Genomic DNA, 26,139 nt, shown 5'->3' with positions numbered 1-26,139 from the left:
CTGGCCAGGCGCGTTCCCCTGGGTGTCCAGGTGGAGGAGCACGTCTGCTGTGAGAGGAGGGGGCGCTGGTGGCACACTTCCTGCCTAGTGAAACACACACGGGAAGTAGTTAAGAACGACTGAGCGCAAACCAGGGATGTTAACAACACACAAGATTACAGTGAAAACACGAGACAGTTCATTTGGTCGGGAGACACTGATCGAAACCTGCTGTGTCTAGGCCCTCTGCCGACAGTGGGAAGCGAGGTGAGTTAGGACTCAGCCTCCCCAGACTGCTGTCACAGAGCAGTCTTCCAGAGACATGCTGGTCCTTTCCAGGAAGCAAAGGATGCTGGGTTTGCCCGACGTGGCAGTGTGTGGCGGCCCTGTGTGCTAGACTGGGACAGTCCCATGCACCAGCTGCGTATCGTGCGTGCAGACGTGGTGCTGATCGGCCTGCGTCCTGTCCCCGAATTGACCGATTGATGACGAACTCTTCTATGTCTGCGTGAAGTGACAATTAGAAATAATGAACTCTTATTCAACCTGGTATAGTCAGTCCTTCAAAACACCTCTGTGAGCTGTGGAAAATCAGACAAGTGTTTACATATTTACTTTTAATGTTCTCTGTGTTGTTGGTTGAGGTGCAATTTACATACGATGAGCTGTGACATGTTTACGAACCAACACTGCACCTCTGGGTGGAGACGGCCCAGCCGGCAGAGTGGGGAGGAGACCGCGTGTGTGGTGGTGCCCTCCTGTCCCGTCACCTGTCCTTGAGCACCAGTCTGCTCCTAGACAAACGGGGTAATAGTATCTGTCCTGCTGTGTGGAGGAAGGGGAACTGTGCGAGTGGGGTCTGTGTGGTGCCTGTGCACAGGTAGTGAAGTGTTCTTTGTTTCCTTTTCTTTCTTTGCCCAGCCCCACCCTCCCCCACCCTGAGTACCACACGTTAGAAAGCGCTGTGTGAAGTGCGGCTGCTTCTAGGCGACCTCCCGCCAGCAGTCACCACGCAGAAAATAAGCCTGAGTGTCCTGGCTCCTGTTTGTAGGATGCTCATTTGCACGTAGCCTGATTTCTTTCAAGCTGCAAACATTTCAGAAATAAGGTAAAGCAATATATATTAAAACATGCACAATTATAATGAAGCATTTGAAGCTTGGCTATGCTGCACTTCTTCCTATGGTAAGCTGTTTGTCTTCTCTGTGGTCTAAATGTCATGACCTTGAGCCTCTCGTTCTCCGCCTCCTTCTCTGTTGCATGACATTGGATGGCACTGAGCAAATGAAATGGAAACTCTGCTTGGGCTCTGAAAGAATTGGTTATCCTGATTTGGAGGGTAGAGGGAAAAAATGGAAAAGGAAGAAAACAAGACAAAAATGGGATGCTAAAAACAAGAGCAAAGAAAAAGAGATTGGGCAGGTGGATTCTCTGTTCTGGTCATGTTTCTGTGTGTGTCTGCTGCTCTGTGGCCTGTGCCCTCATGGGCAGAGAGGGTGGAGGTGCATTTCCAGACAACTGTTTCATCCATCCATTCGAAACTGTCATTCACAAACGTGGTGGCCACTTCCTCTGCGTAATGGCAATGACACGGTGCCGCTGCCGCTCCGGGGCTCCTTGTGTGTGGTATGCATCATTGGACAGCTAATTTGTTTTTATAAACTGTCCAGGCACTTAATTAAATCTTGCATCCTGTCTAATAAAAAATTGACAGCGAATATACTGCCAACACATTCTGGTTGACAGAGAGTCACCCCAGAGGAAACCTCGAGTGGCTGCTTTCCCAGATTTAACAAGCACTGCCCCCCCACCCCCACCCCGCGGCGCCCCGCCCACTGTCCTGCCCTGAGATCGCCGTGTTTTACAGCAGCCCCTCTGCAGGCCTGTCTTTGGGAGATGACTCGTGACCCACTGTTTGAAAAAAAGTTATCTAGGGAAATTTGAATGTTTCCTGTAAGACTTGGAAACAAAAACCCTGGCTGTATATAAACATTTGCAGGTTGACCAAGGTCTTCAATTGGAAGGAGGCAGACACCCTGCAGGACCGAAGGGCAGCTCATGGGTTGTGGGTAGAAGTTACAGGAGGAATTGTTCACTCTACCTGGGTCCTGGTGGCTGCGGTCGGGACCAGGAGTGTTGACATAGTTTTGAGCCGGCTCCCCAGCTGTCCTGGCCTCACGGAGCCATGATGTGGGTCCTGCATTGGCCTTTTGGCCTTGTTTGTCAGTGAGGGGAGGTCAAGGGGCACGTATTCCCAGGGACCGAGTGCAGTTGTAAAATAAAGCAGTGGAGAGAGACCACCTCTCTTCTAATTGCTGAAAGTGTCCGGACCCTACAATGGAACGAACGCCTTTCGGTCCTTGTGTCCTGTGCGTACTTCCAACTTCATTTCTTGCCGCTTCTTTTCCAGCCAGTAACTTTCTCTCTAGTCCTCTGAAGTCCCCGGCGCCGGCATGTCGTTCCTGTACGGTTTTCTCCTCTGCCTGTGCTCACTGCCTCCTTCTCCACCTCAGACCCTACTTGGCCATCAGGACGGTTCCAGAGTCCCTTCCATGGGGGACACACGTCTCCCTGTCCTCATGCGTATTATGTTTGTTGTTGTTGTTAATCCTTGCTGAGGATATTTTCCCACTGATTTTAGATAGAGTGGAAGGGAGGGAGAGAGAAACATTAATCAGCTGCCTCCTGCACGCCCCCTGCTGGGGATGGAGCCCGATACCCAGGCATGTGCCCTGACAGGGAGTCGAACCGGGACCTCTCAGTCCATGGGATGATGCTCAATCCACTGAGCCACACTGGCCGGGCCATATTATGTTTTAATACAGCTGTTGGCTGCTCAGAGGAAAGAAAGAGACCCTGTCTAATTTTAACTGTATCTCCAACACCCAGCATAGCTCCTGGCCAAAGCACACTCTCAAGGCATAGTTTTGGATGAACAAGTAAACTTCAAACTACATCTCATCTACAAATGAGAATGCTTAATCACTGTTACCATGTTATTAACTGTTGGTAATTCTACTAACAATAGAATCCTACAGTATTCATGCCTTTCAGGTCCCCCTCGTTAAAACCTCGATGGCAAAGTCTGGCTCTGTCATTCACTAGTTGTCTAAGTTTGGACAAATGACTCACTCTTTCCAAGCGTCCATTTTCCCATCTATAAAATGGGCTAATAGAGTTGTTTTGAGAATGAAGTGAGATGGTGAATGTGAAATGTTTGTTATACAGAATGCTGACCGTCAGTGCTACAATGATCATCACCAGTAAAACACCGAGCTGTTATGAGTCTATGTAAGTAATCCTGTAAACCTGCTGTCTTTGTGTTTTCTATTCAGATTTGTTTACAAACAGATTGTTGTCATAGCAGCAGCTCGAATACCTTGGCGTGCCAGTCTGATGCCTCTAGAGAGGGGATAGAAATCAGAAAGCTCACAGCGGAGGGACGTTTTAATATTTCACAGTAGACAAACAAAGTTATTTTCAGTCACGGCAATGTACTGGGTGGAATGACCTTTATTAGTTGATGACAGTGATGTAGCAGAAGGGACCGTTTTCCATTTGACCTTTCTACAGTGTGCCAGCTTGTCTCCCAGCACAAAATAAGTTACAATTGACAGGCTTGATAGAACACTGACCCGACAGACGCTTATTGTCTGGGAGGAGACAGGCTCTGGCGCAGCCCCTGAGCTGTGGAATGTGGTGACTTTCATGTCCCCAAGGGTGGCCTAGAAATGACCACGACGTAAGTCACTGCCGGAACGTTTAATGTAATTAGTTCCTCTGGGAGTGAGTTTCTCAGTGAGATTTGTTTGTAATGAGTTTTCAGTGCATGAACTCGGTTACTCTGCGTGGACAACGCGGCGTCCTTCCTGGGTGCCGTCTTTGCTGGCCCTGTCCCTCTCCTGCCCGCACACCGCGAGATGCTTTCATCCGTGTTCCCGGTGCGACATTTCGCCTTTCCCGAGATGTTCCTGCTTCCCTTCCGTTTTACCCTGCAGTGGTTTTCCCTCGAGGCTAACTGTGAGCTTCGAAGGGTTCTCCTTCCCCAGGCAGCTGGGCAGTGGGGTTCTGGGAGGGGGGGGTTGTAAGTGAGGGTTCAGCTTGGCAGGGTGGGTGGGGAACGTGCTCCCGAGGATCAGCTGACTCGGGTTGCAGCCCAGGTTGGGACCAGCCGCACAGATGGCCACAGCGCCCGCCTCACCGGTGCAGGAAGCTGAAGAGATCGGCAGGGTTGTTTGGAGTGGATGCAACTCTTGGTCCCGATCGGGAAAATTAAACATGGGAAAGGGTGCATTTCATTCTGGGTCTTTTCCCGGAGCCAGCTGCGTTGTGACGTGAGAAACCCCATCTTCATCTGCTAGGGGGGCACAGTAAGGTCTGCCCGCCGGCCTTGCAGCCCGTGTGAGGTGCAAAGGGAACAGTCCGTACCTACGCCGGCCCGTTTGCCGGGCCTCCCTCTGCGCGGGGGTGTGGATAATGGTTTCTGCTTTTTAATCTTTTCTACCATACAAATGAAAAAAATGAAAAGAAAAAAGTTTTTAAGAGAAAAAATTCGGAGGAAATTTAAGAAATGCTTTGGGAAGTTAGAAATCTCATAGAACCCCCGGGACCATAGCTGAGGATTTGGCTTAGTGGGTTTTTTTTTGTTAAATGAGGAGGCTTGATAGAGTTCTTTTTTTCCCCTTCTTTTCTTTATTGATATTAGAGAAAGAGAAAGGAAGGAAGAGGGGGAGAGAGAGAGAGAGGGAAACATCGATGAGAGAGAACATCAACTGGCCGCGTCCTGCATGCCCCCCTCGGGACTCGGGCCCACAACTTGGGCATGTGCCCTGACCGGGAATCGAACCAACGACCTCTTGGTTCATGGGTCGACGCTCAACCACTAAGCCACACTGGCTGGGCGGCTTAGTGTTATAAGCAAGTAAATCTGGCTGAAATGAATATTTATGGAATGAGAAATTCACTTGCATCTCTGAATATCTGTCTCCCTCAAAACAGTGGATAGAGATATAAACCTTCTGTTTCTCTTGAAGACCTTAACCAATGAAATGTTCACGCACTTCATGTGAACTTGGGACAGCAACAAACACTTGGCAAGTTGGGGGTGGCAATACTTCGGCTCCTGAACAGTTTGAATGCGTGTATCTTCTTTAGAATGCTGGAAGACTGATTTTCAGACTGTGTTCCGCGGGGTCTTGGGGTGCCGCGGGGAGCCTGGAAGAGAACCATGCGGAGAACCAGGGAGCCTCGGCCTTTATTAGTGTTAGTCCTCCTGGAGACTACGTCTCAAAAAGGATGCCATCGCTAAAAAACAAAGCAAATCAAACGAACCCAAGAAGGAAACAAAAATACTTGAAAAGCACGCTATCGGGGCTTGAAAATGAAACCTCTCAAACGCTGACACTTTGTGGAGAGGAAGGAAGAGATTTCGTCTCAATCCAGGCTTCCTTTTCATATTTAATGGAAGCTTGACTTTCGAGTGTCCAAAACACAGTGGCTAGAGGTGCTCAGGCTCTGAGGACACTGCGTTTGACTCGGATCGGGCCCCGGCCAGGGAGGACGGCCAGGGAGGACGGGAGCGCTAGGCGTGCTCTGCTGTAAACAGATGCTTCTCGCCGTCCGCAGGGCACACGCGCTCCTGATGAGCCTGTGCGTGTGCGGTTGGCAGCGTGAGCTGCACTGCGCTTTGCAGGCAGGGCTGTTATTCTGCGTCCATTGCACTTAGAGGTGCTCACTGTCTTCCTGGCAGCTGGAACCAGTTGCTCGGGGTCCGCTGTGCAAGCCGCAGCACCCAAACCAGACTCCTGTGAGTGAATCGCCCTAAATTTATGTGCGCAGAGCCAGCCATTCAGGTGGAAGAAAATGCTCATTTAGGATAAGGGTGGCTTCTTGCTTCTGTCTCTCAAAATCCCCCCCCCCTTCTTTCAGGATAACAGATGCTGTCGTGAGCCCACCCTCAGACTTCTCCCACTATATTGTTCAACATCTGTGTTTGAAAAATTAGATTTTTGTAGGGAAGAAACCCCACCCAGAAGTGAATAGAAAAATAGGCTAGCATTAATGTCAGTGATGGGGCATCTAAGCATGAATTCCCCCCTTGGTGGCAGAGTGTGCTGACCGCAGGCGGAGCACCGGCAGGAAGTCGCCGGCCCTGCAAGTTCAGCTTCGTAACCCGATGACAGCCTTCCCCTTCTCGCCCCGAACTGCTCCGAGGAAGCAGACGCACTGGCCGTGGACTTAGTCTTTTTATGGAATGTATTTCTGGCCCAGTTGACGTGAGAGTCATTCCTTCTGTGCAGTCTCACACTTATATCCAAGGTTATATTTCTTACAACATGTCTATTATATCAGACTTCTCTGATCGTCGGTCCTGAGCAGACACTTAAAGACATCGATCCCATTCTGGTTTATTACTTCACAGTTTATAGTGCGCTGGGGATTTCTGTCTCATCAATCAGACATTGCTCAGAGTCATTCTTGTCGGACTCCAGCCCTCCCCTGGGACCTGCTGGGCTGGGGAAGGGCAAGAAGGGCTGTTTCATGCTCTCCTGCCCTCATGCCTCCCTCTTTCGGGGGTTGTGGGGTGGGTGACATCCGAGGAGCCTCAAGTGCCTGGTGGGGGGTGTGCAGTAGTCCGTGCTAATGTCTGGACAACTGACGTCCCTGACAGTGGCCACAGTAAAATATACTACAGCTATGCATCGGCGACCTGCACCGGTGTCTCGCAAGAACTGCTAAAACACGTGACAGCTGCCTGTTTAGTCGGAGGCGCTGACCACTTTTCCCTTTAGTGGTTCTCAACCTTCCTAATGTCAGACCCTTTAACACAGCTCCTCATGTTGTCTGTGGGCGTGTCTGCGTGTGGGCGACCCGCCTGGAGATGGATACAGGTTCCTAAGACCAGTGGAAGTATGTGTTTTCCGATGGTCTTAGGCGACCCCTGTGAAAGGGTCATTTGACCCCCAAAGAGATCGCGACCCACAGGTTGAGAACCGCTGTGGCTTAGATGGTCAAATACAAAAATGACAACAGCTAAGACAACAATGGTTGTCCGGTGTGAATGAATCAAATTTATACCTGTTTCTTTGTCAGATCAGTAAAAATGACCTATTTTTTTGGCGTGCCACAGAATTTTAGTCATTTGTGCGTCGTGCGATGAAAAAGGTTGAAAATCGCTGCTGTGTACACATGGAACATGCAGCCTGCTCTGACCTCATGTCCTTTCTATTCTAGTTCAGGAGAAATGAGCGTTGGTCTCCATCCTTTAATTGGTATTAGTGGCCCTGGCTGGTTTGGCTCAGCAGTTAGAGCGTCAGCCCACGGGCCAAAGAGTTGTGGGTTCGATTCTGATTAAGGGCACATACCTCGGTTTCGGTTTGGTCCCCATCCTTGGTCAGGGTCATGCAGGAGGCAACCAATCGATGTGTCTCTCTCTTCCTCTCTTCCTCCCACTCTACCTGAAGATATATGGAAAAATATCCTTGGATGAGGATAAAAAAAAAAATTGGTTTTAGTGCCTACTGACGGGTTGGAACAGCATCTTGGGAAATACTGCTCTGGTCCTTGAGACGGTTTGAACGCTCTGCTGGCTCACCCTGGGCATGGGGCTGTGTCCTGGGATGCCAGGCCCCTGCCTGCCCGCCCGGGTCCATGGGAAACCCAGAACCCCCCGAGTCTTCAGGACATAGCTGGGCTGCAGGAGAGAGTGTCCCCGAGGATTCTGACCACATTGAAGGGGACCCCAGAGTGCCTGTCGGTTCTAGGACTCTGCAAACACTTACCCCCAGACAAGAGTCAGTTCCCTTCTCGCAGACATTTCCATGTTCCGGCGGTTCTCCCGAGGCACTGGGCTGGGAGGGAGAAACAGCTTCGATGCTCTGCCTCCCGCCCCGAAGGCGTCCATGCCGTGCCGTCCTCGCGCTCTGTTTCCCCCAAAGATCGTCTTCCCTCCTCTCCTCTTTAGTCTTCTGTGCACGGGCAGCAGGTAGACTTTCCCTGATCCCTTCCCTGTGGCGGGGTAGCTGGCTGCAAGAGGTGGCCTAGCAGAGGAGCCACCCCTTGTTTTTGTTTTAGCTGTGGCCTTCGCCCCTGCACTGCTGGCATCAATCTGAGCACGTCCAGCTCTCCCCGAAAGAAAAGGCGTGATGGTTGTTTAGTGCTCTCCAGTCTCACTCTCGCTGGGATAGGCTAGTTGTCAAGGTGTCGCCGCGTGCCAAGTGCCGATCGCTTTCTTGTGCAAATGCAACGGCCAAGTGCTGTTTCGCTGGATACAGTTGGTTTTCTGCACAGAATTGGTCCTCCTTCATGAATGTCCTTCACCACAGGTCACCACAGAGAGAGTCCTCACTACCTCTGGGGTCACCCTCTGTTTCTGGAAGCAGTGGGTCATGTTCTAATGGCCTGTTTTGGCTCCGGGCCCCCCACCCCGGTTGCTGCTGGGTGAGTGACCACAGCTCCTGAGTGACCGCAGAGAGGGCTGCAGTGGTGTAGAGATGGGATGGCAGCCAGCGCAGGTCTGTGCCAGCCACAAGGAAGTCCCCAGGATCGGCCCTGTGGAGGGGCCGCGGTCCAGGGGACGGAGGTTTTCTCTTGGTTATTGACCCCAGTAATTCTCAGATTCTGCGTCCACAGAGCACATCCGAGAATCACCGTGGTATTTTCCCATGTGGGGGAAAGTCAGGTTGGCACAGCCTGAGCTCTGGATTCCTGTGTCCGTACTGCCGAGGAGGTGGCACTGGCCTCGGAGCTGGTGTCTTCGAGGGGATGAGGCTGGAAAGGGGGCGGGCTGGAGTCGGGGGGCTGCTGGAATGAACTGCTGCAGCCTCCATTGCCAGCATGCGGCAGGAAGGACAGGGAGGCCCCAGTGGGGAGCAGGAAGGACCAGCCTCTCTTTCATGGCCTCTGTTGGCAGAGCCTGGCCCCAGCCGGTGGCAAAGTCAGAACGGTGGCTGGCCGGCAGGGCCCGGCCCCAGCAGCCCGGCTCGGAAGGGGGAGGTGGTGCTGAGTGCCTGTGGCCTGAGACGGCACGTCTCCAAGTAGTGTCTGGTTCTCCGTGTCATGAACCAGCTGAGCGAGGACCCGGGGCAAAGCAGGTGGCGATGCAGGTAGAAGCTCTGTGCCTGGTGAAACTGGCGCTGGAGCATGGGTTCTAGGCCGTGGCCGCAGTGGGCTCCAGATACCTGCCCCCGGCAGGGACACTGCCGGGCCCTCTGTTGGGGGTCTTCCCGTGTAAACCCGAGGTTTTAAGAAGAGTTAAAATTATCGTTGGCATACAATATTATTAGCTGTAGGTGTACAGTGTAATGGTTAGAATGGGTGAGCACATAGCAAAAGATTGTGGTGGAAATCAGTCTCCATCCTGCCGAGTCTTAAGGCACCTTGTTCCTTTCTTCAGGAACAGCGGTCTGTTCCCTGTGGGTTTGTATTGCACACCTGTGGGTTTCTGGTGCTGGTATTGCTGCAGGGATGGAATGTGCTAGAGTCGCTGTGGTGTTCTCAAAGGGCTTCATGACGTGCAGGTGGTCCACCACCACCAGTCCCTGGGAAACCGGAGGTGGCCTGTGCCACCTGCACGAGCGATCGGAGCACCGGGAGCGAGCCTGGAGGTGGGACAGGGCGCTGCTGTACACTTTACATGATGACGAGGAGGCCCCGAGAAGACTGGCCACAGGCTCTGAATCCGACAGCCCTCCAGGTGTCTGGCCTGTGGACTGTGTGCTGAACTCAGAGACGCCCCGGAGTTGACTTAAATCTGAATGAACACGCCAGGGCCGCCGCAGCACCCTCTTTGAATCGTGTTTACTTTTTATAAACACAATTCTGCCACGTGCGTTTCTCAAGACCACTTACTGTCTTATCGTTTCACAGTCCCGTGGCACCGCTGGACTAGTGTCATTATTCTCATCTGTTAGATGAGGAAAGTGAGCCTTAGAGACGTTAGCCAGTCCCAGGATTATGAAGTCAGTCCCGGTGAATCCAGGACTAACATCTGCGTCTCCTGATCCTTAAGCAAACCAGTCATTTAAAAAACTGTGATTTTCTTCTTATGTTAGAGGACCTTACATACACAGAGAGAGGAATCCCAACATCGTCATTTACATTGTTTGCTTATTATTTAAATTGTTTTTTTTGTCCGGCCAGTGTGGCTCAATGGTTGAGCGTCGACCCATGCCCCAAGAGGTCGCCAGTTCAATTCCCGGTCAGGACACCTGCCCAGGTTGTGGGTCCGATCCCCAGTCGGGGCATGCAGGAGGTGGCCAGTCAGTGTTCTCTCTCATCAATGTTTCTGTCTCTCTGCTCTCATTTCCTCTCTGGAAAACCAATAAAGAAAAAAATTTTTTTTTTTTACATTATTAAAAAAAATTTTTTTAATTGCTTTTTAGAGAGAGAGAGCAACGGAGAGGAAGAGAAAAATAGAAACATTGATGAGAGAGAACATTGATTGGCCGCCTCCTGCATGCCCCCCCCTGGGGATCGGGCCCACAACCTGGGCATGTGCCCCGACTGGGAATTGAACCCGTGACCTCTTGGTGCATGGGTCGATGCTCAACCACTGAGCCCCACCAGCCAGGCTGCTTGATTACTTTATGCATTCTTAGATATTTGTCTTCAGGATAACATTTTATACAATCTGTGATGTTTTTCTTTAAGATTCTGGTTTTAAGGGTTATAAAGCCGAGACTTCTTTTGAGAGTGTGCACATGGCCCTACGCACCTTTCACCGCAGACGCGCCCTGGCTCTGGGGAGACAGCCATCAGCAAGGCGACACCGGCTTCTGCCTTTAGGAGCCTGCAGCTGTGCCCCTGCTGCTGGACAGCACCCGGCTGGGGTGCCCATCTGGGTCTAGGAGTTGGACGGCTCTACCCAGTAAGGGTCACCAAGCGGTCACTCCTGTTGCAGCTCAGGGGTTTGGAACTCTGTCCTTGGAGTTCTGCTTAACCGCTGAAGGGCCCCATGGCCGGGCTGTGACTTCATGACACATGGAACCGCATGGGGAATTCATTCGATTCCACAAAGGACTCGAGGTGCGTCTTGCATTGCTTTTTGTTACGGTTGCATTCCTGCCCAGGGAAAATGCCCCCACTCACTCCAGTTTGATTGCTCTACTCTGCATGGTATCTCAGGACTCTGGGAAGATTCTTCTGAAACTAGTCCTGCAGAGCCTTCTAAACCCGTGTGCGAGGCAGTGCTCGGGTGGGTTCACAGCATGCTGAGGCCTTGCTCCTTATCACTCATTCATGTCAATGGCTGCTGTTTTGTGATGTCTCTCTATTAGCATCACCTTTGAATTGAAGGTCACTGTTTTATTTGTGCTGTGGTGCTTCAGCCAAAAGCAAACAGCTTCATTCTACTTTGCTCCAAGGAACCAATATTCTAGCATGCTTTATTTCTTCTGATTGGATTCCATCCTAATTGCAATGGCTCAGGCTAGTGGAAATAATTTACTTAATCTTCTTAGTTTTTTGAAATACGCAATTTTACTGAGATCCCTTTATGCCAAAGAATTTAAGCTGTTCATGGTGCCATGTCATTAGCCTGAGACAAGTTTAGTATCACCCACTGTTGGCACTGAGCACCCCACTGGTGGGTCCTGTCTGCCCATTGCAGAAAAGGACAGATGCATCAATGAGGTTCGCATTATACATTTAAAAAAATAACGATGATAGTGGTTGCTCACAGTGCACTCCTAAGATCCCGAATTTCATTAGAGATGAATACAGAGGTGGGGGAAAGTAGGTTTATCACTGTGAGTATGTGAAACAGAATTTATTCTTATGTTCTTATTTATTAATTATTGTATGATTTGCCATATGAACTGTAAACCTATTTTTGCCCCACTCTGTATGTTAAAAGATGTTCTACAGAACAATCATGTCGTAAAAGAGCACAGGTCCCAGGGATGACTATTGAAAGAGGGAGGGAGCCTTGGCCGGTGTGGCTCAGTGGTTACAGCATCGGCTCTCGGACCAAAGGGTCTCGGGTTCGATTCCTGGTCAAGAGCATGTACCTGGGTTGCAGATTTGATCCGTGGCCCCTGTTGTGGGAGGCAACCAGTTGATGTGTTTCTCTTGTCAGTTTCTCTCTCCCCCTTCCTCCCTCCCTTCTACTCTCTCTAAAAACCAATGGCAAACATCCTCGGGTGAGGATCAACAAATAAAACAAAGTGAGAGGACGAGAGAGCCTGTGGTTTTTGAGCACCGACAAGCATATGTGTCCAGCTAATTTTTACTGAAAACACCAGTAGAGCAAATTACTCAGGAAAAGTCTATCCATGGGACCTAATTGAAGGCATGTCTGGTTATATAGTGAAAACCGCGTGGCACTATTACCAACGGAGAGCAATAATGACTAGGCGTGGGGATTCTTCCATTTGTATGGTTTCTAAACAATACCTCAGTGCCAAGCGTGCGTTCCATGTCTGAAAGGCACGTCGATCTACTGAGTGGCCCCACCCCCTCACCATACGTGGAGAGAGGATGGGAGTCCGTGAAGGAGAAACTCACCATGGATGTTCAGTAGCGCCATTCTGCACGGGTCCTGCTGATGTGGAAAAGGCCCAGGGACCACTTTAAGTTACCTTGTTGTTTGCCAGCAGTGTCCCGTTGCCTTGTTGGTATAGGCAGTCTGCTAGAAAGAATTGTTCTTTTAATTTCTCTCTTAACTGGACTGCACCTGATACACTTCCACACGCAGCCTACGGAGCTGGTCCTTTTGTCAGCCATGCATCTGGATTGCTAAGTGAGTTAGTAATTGCCCAACTGATTAACCCATTTTGTTATGACTGATCATATATCTAAATCCAATTAAAGCAAAGAACATGGCATACAAAATTGTTTCACGTAGGAGGGTCTGCCATTACATTTTAAATAAGTTTCCCTTTCAGAGTTTATACATTTTTAAATAAAAAAATCACACCCACCTGTGTTTGACTCAAAATCTGTGCTGGTTGACCCCAGGTAGGACCACTACTTGCCTGAATGTACAGGCCAATAAAAGTCCTTTTATTTCGAAACATGGACTTTTTGTTTAACTAATTACTAAAGCAATACATGATCATTGTGAAAACATTTAGAAAGTTTACAAATATAAATAAAAGAGGAGAAAAATCACCTTTATTCTCATGCTGCAGAGATAGCCGCTGTCGGCATTTTGGTGTGTACCCTCTCTGAATGTTTTCCTGTCCTGTGGAGTGGCTTTTCCTCTCTTGTCCCTTCTTCTGGGTTCTCTGAATTGTAGCTCTTTGGAAATGATCTAAAGAATGTTCCTCCTTCTTGGGTAAGTGTTTTCAACTGGAAAGCTGGGTGGGTCCCTCTACCCTAATATAATGAGTAGGGTGATATCAGTGGGGACGGAGGTGGTGGCATGGGTGGTGGTGGTGGTGCTGGTGGTGGAGGTCGTGCTTGTGTTGGTCCTGGTAATGGAGGAGGTGGTGCTGGTGGTGGAGGAGGTGGTGCTGGTAGTGCTGGTGGTGCTGGTGGTGGAGGAGGTGTTGGGTGGAGCTGGTGGTGTTGGTGCTGGTGGGGAGGAGGCTGTGCTGGTGGTGGTGGGGGCAGTGGTGGTGCTGGGGGTGGGGTGGTGTTGGGTGTAATGTTGGAAGTGGTAGAGGCGCCAGCAGGGCACAATCCGTGGTCCTTGAAAAGAAGAGGACAACCTCTAGTTGCCTGTGGAGGTTCAGTCACCCCACATTCTGAACAGTGACCATGGATCACCAAGGCCTTTCTAAAAAGTAGCCAAAGTTGACCAGTTACTTCCCTAGGATATTTGGTGATTGACATTTGATGAAAGAAACATTTTCTTACCAGTTTAGTTTTAAGAGTCGTTGCAAATAATACTTTGGAATGACTCATAACTAATCATCCTTTCAGAAGCTCATGATTCTGAGGAATTTTGTGTTTTATGGTGTGTATGTTTTTTGCAAGTTTATGCATTGTTTGCAAGCCTATTGGTAGCACGTGTGTGGACAGTCTCTCTCTCTCTCTCTCTCTCTCTCTCTCTCTCTCTCTCTCTCACACACACACACACACACGCACGCACACGCACACACACACAGCTTGCTGGGCATAGGACACATCCAAGGCCTCGGGAGGTACCTGAAAATTTCATCACTTTTACTATTTTGATCAATCACAATTTATTTTGCTTGGTAAATTCATGTTGAGGAAGAACAAACAGATGCTTCAGAGCAAATATTCTACTGAAATATTTCAAAGTAAAATCAGCAAACACACAGAGCAAGGTGATAGGCTGTGTGCTGAGAGGGCAAGTATCATCATTATATTACTGCTTGTCTGATGGAGTTTTTACCTCCGCAGGGTTTGTTTTCCCTTTTCTACCATAACCGAAGTGATTTCTCAGTCTTCCTTCTGCACACTGGTGAGCTTAAAAGACGACATTTCTAGAAATCCTCTTTGTTGTACACTGAAAATCTCCAGGACCCAGGGAAACCAAGCTTACCCTAAGCAGTTTAGCATTAAGAATTAGAGGAAACTAAATCTCCATTATTATGCAGAAATCAAAGAGTAGCATAAGTAACCAGTATGCTACTTAAAAATATAATACGTTTCTAAATAATAAACAGCTCAAGATTTAACAGCTAATTTTATAAGACAAGAAATTGAGAAACATCACCCATAATCCCAGTGACCGGTTACCAAAACTCTTAGTTCTGCTTGGGTTGTTTTTTCTTCTTTTTGTTAATCCTCACTTGAGGATATTTTTTCATTGATTTTTTTTTTTTTTAGAGAGAGTGGAAGGGAGGGAGGAAGAGAGAGAGAGAGAGAGAGAGAGAGAGAGAGAGAGAGAGAGAGAGAGAAACATCAATGTGAGAGAGACACATCAATTGGTTGCCTCCCACATGTGTCCCGACTGGGGCCAGGGCTTGATTGAACCTACAGCCCAGGTATGTGCCCTTGACCAGTAAATGAACCCGCAACCCTTCAGTGTTCAGGCTGACACTCTATCTACTGCACCACACCAGCCAGGGCTTTGTTCTTGTTTCAAAACACATTTATAACTATTAAGTACAGATAATATTTACATATAATTTTATATTCTGTTTTTTTTTCTTGTCATATTAAAATCTTTCCCTACAGTTTTTCTAATTGTCTTTGGTTATATCACCATTTATTTATTTAACCATTGCCCTGGAATTGGATTAGAGGCCGTTTCACTTTTGCGAGCGTCTGCGAGTTTGTTTTGGCTGCTGAGCGCGCTGTGTGAGGGGGAGGTGGGTGAAGTGGCACGTGCACCAATAGGCTTGTGTGTGTTTCAGGATACGGTGTACACCAGGTGATCTTCCTTGGAGGACACAGGTTTTGGAGTCAGACAGACCTTGGTTTATTTCTGATTCCACATAGCTGTGTGACTAACCTAGAAAAATCTCTTAAACTTACCATGGGCCTCAGTCTTTTGATCTGCGAAGTGGGCATAGCTGTGTCTCCCTCATGAGGTCATTGGGAGGATAAAATGATTGGCACATAGCAGGGCTCGTGAAATGGTGTCTACAGGGTACCTCATCCAAACAGAAACAGTCATCCACTTCTTTAGCCAGCATTTACCCCGTACCTGTTGCGTGCCTAGCACTGGCTAGACATGGGCAAGGCAGAGGGACATACTGCTCAGTGCCTGCCCGGCTGACCCCACAGTCTCCAGGGGCCCAGCCAAAGGAATAGGGAGAAGAAGGCAGCGGGAGGGCTCCTGGGGAACATCACAGAACAAGCCCAGAGTCTGGCACCCGAAAAAGTGCAGGTTCAGATTCTGACTTTGCTCCTTACTCATTCAGGGGCCTTGGGCAAATTATTTCAATTCTCTGTCCTTTGGTTTCTGCATTTTTATTCCCACTCCACATGTGGTTGTGGAGCTCGGAAATAATGCAGACATAGTGTCAGGCGCGCAGATGCTCAGAGATGAGTACTGTGCTCGACACCTTCGGCATCTCAATAGTGGCTGATTTTTATGGTAATGCATCCGACGAAGTCCGCTGTTCTGATATGTCAAAGTGGCCTCGGTTGTGCTCACGTTAGTTTGAACTACATTTTATCGCAGACTGACTCTTTGTAAACTGGTCATCTTCACATGATGTGCATAGTAATGCGGAATTATTAGAATATTCAGCTCCCAGGGAATAGCACATCTTGGCCATTATGTAAAAACCAAAGGAAAGTGACTTACGAAGACATTGATTGCTTCTTCCTATTAGAGGGCCTCCTTAGAATGCAGACTGGCCGGGAATGCAGGTCACACCATTTATTTAAAATTTTTTTATTATTTTATATGTATATATTATATATATATACACATATATATGTGTATATATATATATATATATATATATATATATATATATATATATATATTTAGAGACAAAGGAAGGGAGAGAGAGATAAAAGCTTCCATGTGAGAGAGAAACATCGATCGGCTGCCTCCTGCACAGCCCCCACTGGGGACCGAGCCCACAACCCGGCCATGTGCCCTAACTGGGAATCGAACTGGGCCCTGTCAGTCCATGGGATGATGCTCAATCTACTGAGCCACGCTGCCGGGCTGTTCACACCATTTATTGTCATCCCACAGACAGAGCAAGGTGGCAGGAACCAATCTATTTAGCAGGATGTCTTTATGTATGAAGACTTCTTGCTGCTCTGTAAATGCTTATTTATTCGTAGCTGCAGAAAGTGCTTTTTTTCCCATTGTTTCTATGTTGTATCCCAAGTACCAGGCACTCAGAACTGATGTGCTAAGGAAAAACAGATGAGCACTGACCCTCTAATTACACTTTAATAAGTGTGTAATAGTAAAATAAAAAAATACACTTACTTGATCTAAAATGGAATGAGCATTTTTATTGCTGGGGTCCTAGAGGCAAAGCATATTGGATACATAAACTGAATATGTAGTATAGTGAGAATGTATTGTCCAATTCATAATCATGCTTAGTGCTTGGTAATATCTTCCATTTTAAACTTTGAGTTTATTCGTTTGTTTTTACTAATCACTATGTTTACAAAATGCAATCAGAATTTCTAATATGACTGCTGTTCTTCAGTCAAATGAGCAGCCAGCCACCTTGCTTCAGGATGTGCTATGCAGCTGTCTCTGCAGTTCTGTCTGTAAACCGAAATCAGGTTCATAGTGTCCCAGAGGGCTTGATGAGGTTTGTGCACCGAGAGGTCCTGGTTCGAATCCCGCCAGGGCACACACCTGGGTTTTGGGCTCGATCCCCGGTGGGGGCATGAGGGAGGCAGCTCATCGAAGTCTTTATCTGTTGCTCCCTCTGCCTTCGTCTCTGTGAAATCAATAAAAACTTATTTAAAAAAAGGAGAGAGAGGCAGGAAAAGCCAGAGAAAGCAAGTTTTTCTCAACCCCTGGGCCAGAAAGAACAATAGGATTCACAAGAATAAAGGGACCCACATGTCAAAAATAGAGCACTTAATAGCTGTGCTGATTTCCTTATAACTTTTAAAAACAATTTGTTTTGAAATAATTTCCCACTGGATACAGATGTGTGTTATCATTAAGCCCTTTTCTGGACACTTGAGAGCAGCTGCAGACCGATGCCCCGCCAGCCCTAAGCACCCCACTGTGCATGTCCCCAAACAAGGACGCTCGCACAGGCCCCACCTGCCCCTCTCCCAGCAGGCCGTGGACATTGATACCACCCCAGCCGGGCTGTAGGCCATGCGCACGTCACTGCCCACCCCAGCCGGGCTGTAGACCATGCGCACGTCACTGCCCACCCCAGCCGGGCTGTAGGCCATGCGCACGTCACTGGCCACCCCAGCCGGGCTGTAGACCATGCGCACGTCACTGGCCACCCCAGCCGGGCTGTAGGCCATGCGCACGTCACTGGCCACCCCAGCCGGGCTGTAGGCCATGCGCACGTCACTGCCCACCCCAGCCGGGCTGTAGGCCATGCGCACGTCACTGGCCACCCCAGCTGGGCTGTAGGCCATGCGCACGTCACTGGCCACCCCAGCTGGGCTGTAGGCCATGCGCACGTCACTGCCCACCCCAGCCGGGCTGTAGGCCATGCGCACATCATTGTCCACCCCAGCACTGCCCTTACCTCCTCTCCGGTGCAGGAACACACATCGGGTACTGTCGCCATGTCTCTTTAGTCTCCTCCAGCTTAGATTTGATTTCATCTCGATGAGTTCTGTGTTTTTATATTCATGGGGTTGCTCATGAGAAAGATGTAAAGTGGCCTATGAAACGAAACAAACACAATGAGGGCATCTGAACTTCAGAGTATGCTGTGCGTGCTCACTCTGAGTCAGGTGGCATCCTGTGCAGGTCCTTAAACAGCGACAGGCATGGAGACACTGTCCCTCTCACAGACACAGGGGCCTTGAACAAGTGGACACAAGCGTGAGGCACCTGTGCAAGGAGAAGCCCAGGTGTGCTCAGGGGGCTTAGAGACCAGGGACCCCTGGAGGATGGGCAGGGCCCCAGGAGCGGCCTGATCTGAAGGAAGAGTAGGACTTGCCTGGGAGTTTCCAGGAGAGGGAACAGCAGGCGTCCCAGCTCGGCTCCTGCTAACTTCATTTTTCTGGGAGCTCAGGCAGAAAACACTGCAGTCACACTCGACTTCTCTCTTCTCTTGTGCCCTGTGTCCACTCTGTCAGAGCACCCCAACCCAGAGCACCCCTCACCCCGCCCCCACTTTCACTTGTGGGTGGCCTCCCTTAGGTGTGGCCGGGGCACTGCTGTGACCTGGGACTGGTCCCAGCAGGGCAGGTGGGTTTTCCTGTTGGACGTGAGTCTGTCATGTCTCTGCACTGCTCAGACGCTCCGGGGGTTCCCCTCTGCCTGGACCACCTACCTGGTGATGGGGTGTACCTTGGGGAACCTGTGGAAGGTACCAACCAGGGGTGATGCTGGCGTGAGTGGAGCCCCAGCCGCTGACAGTCATCCCGGAGGCTGGAGGAGGAGACACTTCACAACGAGGGGCGATGGGAGCTGTGACATCGCTGGTGGCCACCCAAGTGCGCTTTTCTAACCACGAACTAGAAACAGCTGGAGGTCGTGGCACTTTTCAAGGTGTGGCCCCTGGAACGTAGTAGTCGCAGGTGTTTCCTGGGAGAGTGTGGGTTTCCCTTGGGGTTTCCTGTGACTGTGATTGGTGGCAGACGACGTTCCATGTCCAGGGTTTTGTTTTGCTGGGTCAGCTGTGTTCTCTGAGGACTTTCCCCTGGCGGTGGGAGGGTGTAGCTGGGAATGTGGCCGGTGGCAGAGGGAGGCCAGCTGGGTGTAACTTCCCTGTGAACACTCACAGGCCAGGGGCTAACGGTCACCTGGTAAGAGCCAGTCGTCCTGGGCACGTGCTAGGTGCCAGGCATGGTGCTAAATGCTTTGCATAGATGATCTCACTTAATCCTCAGAAAATCTTATGATGTAGACACCATAGACAGCCCCATTTCTCCAGACCAGGAACCGAAGCTTAGAAAGGTTAACTTGAAGGTCAGACGGCTGGACCTGGCGGAGCTGAGGTACAGACTCCGTTTTCTCCTAATCACTGCGTTATGACTGCATCCATTTATCTTAGCGCACACAAGGTGAGGGCTTTACTGCTGGGCACTGATCTTTTGATGTTATATAATAAGGAAGAGGTAAGTAACTAAACAATTAAATAAATAAATACCTAAATTAATTAAAATTTACAGAGCCTTTGAAGCTTGGTGTTAGGGAACCTTTCGGCATCACCGTAGAAGCCCGGTCAGGCCAGACACTGCTTTGTAGGAGCGGTGTCTGAATTCGCCCGCTGTCCCTCTGAAGCAGGGACCGAGGGTCTGCAGTTACCGGTGACTTGGTCTCGAACAGTAGTTAAGTGCACGCCCCTTTCCGGCATCAGCACAGCCTCTTGGCAGGTTTTGGCTATCAGTCCCAAGACACAGGGTGCATCAATGGGAGGTTCTCAGGTGACATCTCCAGAGACCCAGATTTGCTGCCCACAACACCTGGGCACAGCCTCTCCTTCGCCCAAGGGTGTGTCTCGGGAATGGGCCAGCCCGAGAGAAGGGTCACTGTGATTAGCATTGACCTCTGCTGGTATATGATACAGGGCTTGGTTCAAAGAGTTTTCAAAATAATAAGCTTGTTGAAAACAGTGTTTTAATCCAAAATTGAGTCTTCTAGAAAGGGCTTACCTGGACAATGGCTGCAGGGCTGCGGAAGTACAAAGGAGTCTTCGTGATGTAGGTGGAGCCTCCAAAACACCCTCCAAAACACCCTCTCACTGAGGCACACAGGGGAAGGGTAGTGTTTGCGTTGCATCCTGGGGCCAGCAGTAGGCGCTCACAGCCAGAGGGGACTGCACACAGGGGAAGGGTAGTGTTTGCGTTGCATCCCGGGGCCAGCAGTAGGCGCTCACAGCCAGAGGGGACTGCACACAGGGGAAGGGTAGTGTTTGTGTTGCATCCCGGGGCCAGCAGTAGGCGCTCCCAGCCAGAGGGGACTGCACACAGGGGAAGGGTAATGTTTGCACTGCATCCTGGGGCCAGCAGTAAGTGCTCACAGCCAGAGGGGACTGCACACAGGGGAAGGGTAATGTTTGCACTGCATCCCGGGGCCAGCAGTAGGCGCTCACAGCCAGAGGGGACTGCACACAGGGGAAGGGTAGTGTTTGCATTGCATCCCGGGGCCAGCAGTAGGTGCTCACAGCCAGAGGGGACTGCACACAGGGGAAGGGTAGTGTTTGCACTGCATCCCGGGGCCAGCAGTAGGCGCTCACAGCCAGAGGGGACTGCACACAGGGGAAGGGTAGTGTTTGCACTGCATCCCGGGGCCAGCAGTAGGCGCTCACAGCCAGAGGGGACTGCACACAGGGGAAGGGTAGTGTTTGCATTGCATCCCGGGGCGAGCAGTAGGCGCTCACAGCCAGAGGGGACTGCTCACAGGGGAAGGGTAGTGTTTGCGTTGCATCCCGGGGCCAGCAGTAGGCGCTCACAGCCAGAGGGGACTGCTCACAGGGGAAGGGTAGTGTTTGCGTTGCATCCCGGGGCGAGCAGTAGGCGCTCACAGCCAGAGGGGACTGCACACAGGGGAAGGGTAGTGTTTGCGTTGCATCCCGGGGCGAGCAGTAGGCGCTCACAGCCAGAGGGGACTGCACACAGGGGAAGGGTAGTGTTTGCATTGCATCCCGGGGCCAGCAGTAAGTGCTCACAGCCAGAGGGGACTGCACACAGGGGAAGGGTAATGTTTGCACTGCATCCCGGGGCCAGCAGTAAGTGCTCACAGCCAGAGGGGACTGCACACAGGGGAAGGGTAGTGTTTGCATTGCATCCCGGGGCCAGCAGTAGGCGCTCACAGCCAGAGGGGACTGCTCACAGGGGAAGGGTAGTGTTTGTGTTGCATCCCCGGGTGAGCAGTAGGCGCTCACAGCCAGAGGGGACTGCACACAGGGGAAGGGTAGTGTTTGCGTTGCATCCCGGGGCGAGCAGTAGGTGCTCACAGCCAGAGGGGACTGCACACAGGGGAAGGGTAGTGTTTGCGTTGCATCCCGGGGCGAGCAGTAGGTGCTCACAGCCAGAGGGGACTGCACACAGGGGAAGGGTAGTGTTTGCGTTGCATCCCGGGGCGAGCAGTAGGCGCTCACAGCCAGAGGGGACTGCCTGGGGTCCTGGGCAGTCCTAGGGCCCATCTACTACCCAAGGGCACAAGGTATCAGGGGTTCACAGCCCCTCCTGGCCAGGGCCACCAGCACGGAAGCTCTGATGGGTGGTATTTATAAACACAGTCCTTACATTTCTGCAAAATGGCTTTATGGGAAACTTTCCAATTCTTCAGGTGTTTGATTATGAAGCTAAGTTCTCATTTCAGGGGATTCCAATTTCTGTAGTTGATTTTTTAAAAGAGAAATTGTTTTGCAGTGATTCTGTATTTATACCTTGTCCTAGGAGACTTTCCTACTTTATAATAGAAGAGGATGCATGGTTGCCTGTAACATGATGGGATTTGAACACTGTTTCTGTGACTAGTAACTCTGACAGGTTTTATCTTTTTTTTATTTTTTATTAAAGGATCTTTTTATTTTTTTTACCCTCAACCAAGGACATTTTTGCATTCATCTTCAGATAGAGCGGGAGGGAGAGAGGGAGGAAGAGAGAGAGAGAAACATCGATGTGAAAGAGGCACATCTAGTAGTTGCCACCCACACGACGCCATCCGGGACCAGGGACAAACTGCAACCGAGGTACGTGCCCTTAGCGGGAACTGAACCCGGGTCTCTGGACTGCAGGCCGACGCTCTAACCGCTGAGCCAAACCAGCCAGGGCTGACAGGTTTTATCTTGATGGGCAATTTCTAAGGAATCATTCTTAAAATCAACACTGGAGCACTGATTTTTCCGTAACAGCTGATTATATAGAACTCATTAAAATGAGCAGATTTTCTCCCAAACAATCATCATGGTTTTAAAAATATTTGATATTAAATATCCTTCTATGTGATGATAATCATAATGACCATGATATAAATGATAGCCTCTAATTGTTAGAAAAATTAAAGGCAAGAGGGCTGTATTGTGAGTAGAAAGACAGGAGATTCTTTTTAAAAATAAATGTAACTTTATTGATTTTTTAGAGATAGAAACATCGATGTGAGAGAGAGACATCGATCGGCTGCCTCCTGCACGCCCCTTATGGGGATGGAACGCGCAACCCTGGCATGTGCCCTGACCGGGAATCGAACCGAACCTCTCAGTCCATGAAATGACACTCAGTCCACTGAGACACACCGGCTGGGCAAGATAGGAGATTCTTAAAGCACCAACTGAGAGATGAAATCTCTTGCCTAGCAACCTATGACCTTTGTATGACCGTTGTGTGGCGTTATCACGGTGGACTTCGACTGGGAGCGGAGCTAAGAGAGGCTGGATGTCTGAGTTTCATGGTCCTGTGTTCCTCCCTCTCGTTTTGGGTTTCTAGCTGAGACGTTGAAGCAAAGGCTGGAAGACCTGGAGGAAGAGCAAAGCAGCCTGCACTTCCAGCTCCCTTCGAGGCAGCCGGCCCTCAGCAGCCTTCTGATGCACGTGGCAGCACAGGCCGAGGCTGCGCTGCGCCAAGCTGCTCCGCGGTGAGTGCTGGGGACGCCCTCCCCCCCGCCCCGCCCTCTCAGCTCCCAGGTCCTGAAAAGCTGCAGGGGCTTAGCTGCAGAGACCCTCAGCTGCCCTTTGGGGGAAGCACCCTTTTGTTGGTTGGACAGGTGGAGGTTCCTTCCAGAGTGAGGGACCCGCGTGGGGCCTGGTCCCCTAAGCAGCCCTTTCTGCTAATGGACAGGGAGAGGCCCTGGACGTGCACAGCTGGGCCTGGGGGTTAAGCTTCCCCGGAAGCCAACCTTCTGGGAAGGTGGGGGTAGGTTTCCTCCGGTCGAGGGCAGCTCAGCCTTCTGTCATGTGTTAGCATCCACGGACAGTCCCGCTGACAGGAGTGGAAACCACCCTTCTCCTCCTGCTCCCCGAGGGTCTCCTGGGATCGGTGGCAGAGAGCAGTCGCCATTTCTGATCCAGTGGCCCTCATCCTGGCTGCACGCTTGAACCCCCTGGCGAGGTTCGACCTCCTGGTTTCCACCCTAGGCGGCTGGGCCGCTCGCGGGCAGGGGTCCCAGGCGCTGGCTTGGTTGGAAAGTCCGAGGAACTGCTCTCTTATTGCCGCCCGTGTCCTCCTTCCTGGGGAAGGCTGCAGAGAACAGGCTGTGCCGAGGAGTGCTGTGGCCCAGTCCCCGTGCGGGCGAGCGTCTGCTTGGGGTGGGCACGGCACGGCAATTGCATTTATCCCAGATTTCCCGTCGGCCCTGCCGACCGCAAGACGGGCCGTTCCTAGTGGGCGTGCGTGGTGTCCAACGTCTGGAGCATCTTGGCATCTCCCCGTAGCCCGTCTTCACTGTGAGGCCAGTTGTTTTCTCACGGGCTTGCCCTGCAGTTTTGCTGGAGCAGAGGGAGTGGCACCTGGTAGGTGCTTCCCTATAAATGTCTGCTGGGCGAACCTTTACATGGTCTTCGCGAAGAGCAGGTGCGCTCCGCTGCCCCAGCTCTGCTCTTCTCATGTCTCTGCAGGTACCACCTTGCTTCCTCCCCCTTCCTCCCCGGGCCCTTCCCAGTGTGACTCTGCTTAATTCCCTCTTTCATTTGTTCTTTGGGTTCTTTCTTTTTTTTTTTTTTTTCAATTTTTATTAATTTATTTGTGTTACAGATGTTTCTCCTCCCCTCCAGAGCCCCTCCTCCCCATTCTGCCTCCCCCACCCCCCTAGCATTGTTGCCTATGTTCATTGATTATGCATATATGCATATAAGTTCTTTGGTTCATCTCATCCATCCCCCCCGCCCCTACTCTGAGGTTTGTCAGTCTGAACCATACTCCTTTCTATGTCTCTGGTCTATTTTGTTCATCAGCGTACCTTGTTCATTATATTCCACAAATGAGTGAGATCATGTGGTATTTGTCTTTCTCTGATTGGTTTATTTCACTTAGCATAATACACCCGAGGTCCCTTCATGTTGTCTCAAAGGATAAGAGAGCTTTCTTTTTTACAGCTGCATAGTATTCTGTTGTGTATATATACCACAGCTTTTTTATCCACTCATCTATTGATGGACACTTGAGCTGTTTCCAGATCTTGGCAACTGTAAATAGAGTTGCTATGAACATATGGGTACATATATTCTTTCTGATTGGTGTTTCAGGCTTCTTAGGATATATTCCTAGAAATAGAATCACTGGGTCAAATGGCAATTCAATTTTTAATTTTTTTGAGGAAACACCATACTGTTTTCCATAGTGGCTGCACCAGTCTGCATTCCCACTGGCAGTGTACTGGAGTCTCCTTTTCTCCACACCCTCGCCAACACTTATTGTTTGATGATTTGTTAATGGCAGCCATTCTGGCTGGTGTGAGGCGGTACCTCATTGTTGTTTTCATTTGCATCTCTCTGATGATTAGTGATATTGAGCATTTCTTCATATGTCTCTTGGCCATTTGTATGTCCTGTTTGGAGAGGTGTCTACTTAGGTCCTTTGCCCATTTTTTAATTAGATTCCGTCTCCCTTTTGTTGAGTTGTATGAGTACTCTATATATTTTGGAAATTATATAACAGTTACTAAGTGCTTTTAACAGTAACCTAATTAAAATTTTTTATTGTGATAAAATATACATACCATTTACCATTTTAACCATATTAAGTGTAGAGTTCAGTGGCATTAAGTACCTCATTGTTGTTTGGCCATCACCACCATACATCTCCAGAACTTCCCAAACCGAACCGTCCTCATTAAACACTAACTCTCCCTCCCGGCCCCAGCCGTTGGCAACAGCGATCTACTTCTGTCTCTGAATTGGACAACTCTAGGTATCTCCTGTAAGTGGAGTCACACAGTATGTGTCCTTTTGTGACTGGCTGACTTCACTCAGCATCATGTCCTCAAGGTTCACTCATGTGATAGCAGGTACAGTCGTCCCTTGTTTATCGCGGTTAATCTGCTCCAGACTCTAGCGGTTGCCCTTGGCGCTGAGGGATTCCTGGGGTGCTCGAATACATAGGCCTACAGTCCATACACGCAGTGATTTTCATTTTAATTGTAATGCAGGGATGTACAATTGACTCAGACAACCGAGCACGCGCTGTATCATTTTCACTGTCTCGATCAACTTTTTTTTTTTTTTTTTAATCCTCATCCGAGGACATTTTTCCATTTTTTGTACAGACAGAGTGGGAGGGAGAGAGAGGAAGAGAGAGAGAGGGAAACATCGATGTGAAAGGGACACACCGAGTGGCTGCCACCCGCACGACCAACCAGGGTCGGGGACAAACTGCAACAGAGGTACATGCCCTTAGCGGGAACCGAACCCGGGCCTCTCCGGACCACAGGCGGACGCTCTAACCGCTGAGCCAAACCGGCCAGGGCTCGATCAACTTTTTAATGAATATATTTGAAAAAACCACGATAGAGGGAAGCCGCGCAAGTCGAAGCGTGAAGTGGTGAGGGACGACTGTATAAGGATTTCCTTCCTTTCTTCTTAAGGCTGAATAATGTTCCAATATGTGGATGGGCCACATTTTACTTATCCAGTCTTCCCTCAGTGAATAGGAAGTAACTCATTTAATCCTCAAGACAATTCTAGGGGGTGTACTTTTTATATATTGCTATCTGTATGTATATGGAGAGCT

The 26,139-nt window shown here is 49.9% G+C and overlaps 1 protein-coding gene across 1 annotated transcript in view; it reads left to right on the top strand.

Moving 5' to 3' along the window:
- The window catches only part of DISC1 (DISC1 scaffold protein), a 288,452-nt gene that overhangs the window by 31,849 nt on the left and 230,464 nt on the right, over positions 1 to 26,139 (top strand). Inside the window, 1 exon segment of the mRNA XM_036277622.1 lies at positions 22,903 to 23,050. Within this exon segment, the coding sequence (XP_036133515.1) occupies positions 22,903 to 23,050 (148 nt within the window).

Source organism: Molossus molossus, unplaced genomic scaffold, assembly GCF_014108415.1.
Source record: "Molossus molossus isolate mMolMol1 unplaced genomic scaffold, mMolMol1.p scaffold_m16_p_23, whole genome shotgun sequence".
In the NCBI taxonomy this organism is placed as follows: domain Eukaryota; kingdom Metazoa; phylum Chordata; class Mammalia; order Chiroptera; family Molossidae; genus Molossus; species Molossus molossus.
The sequence above is the reverse complement of the archived record's forward strand: the minus strand, read 5'-3'. Positions and strand labels throughout refer to the sequence as shown.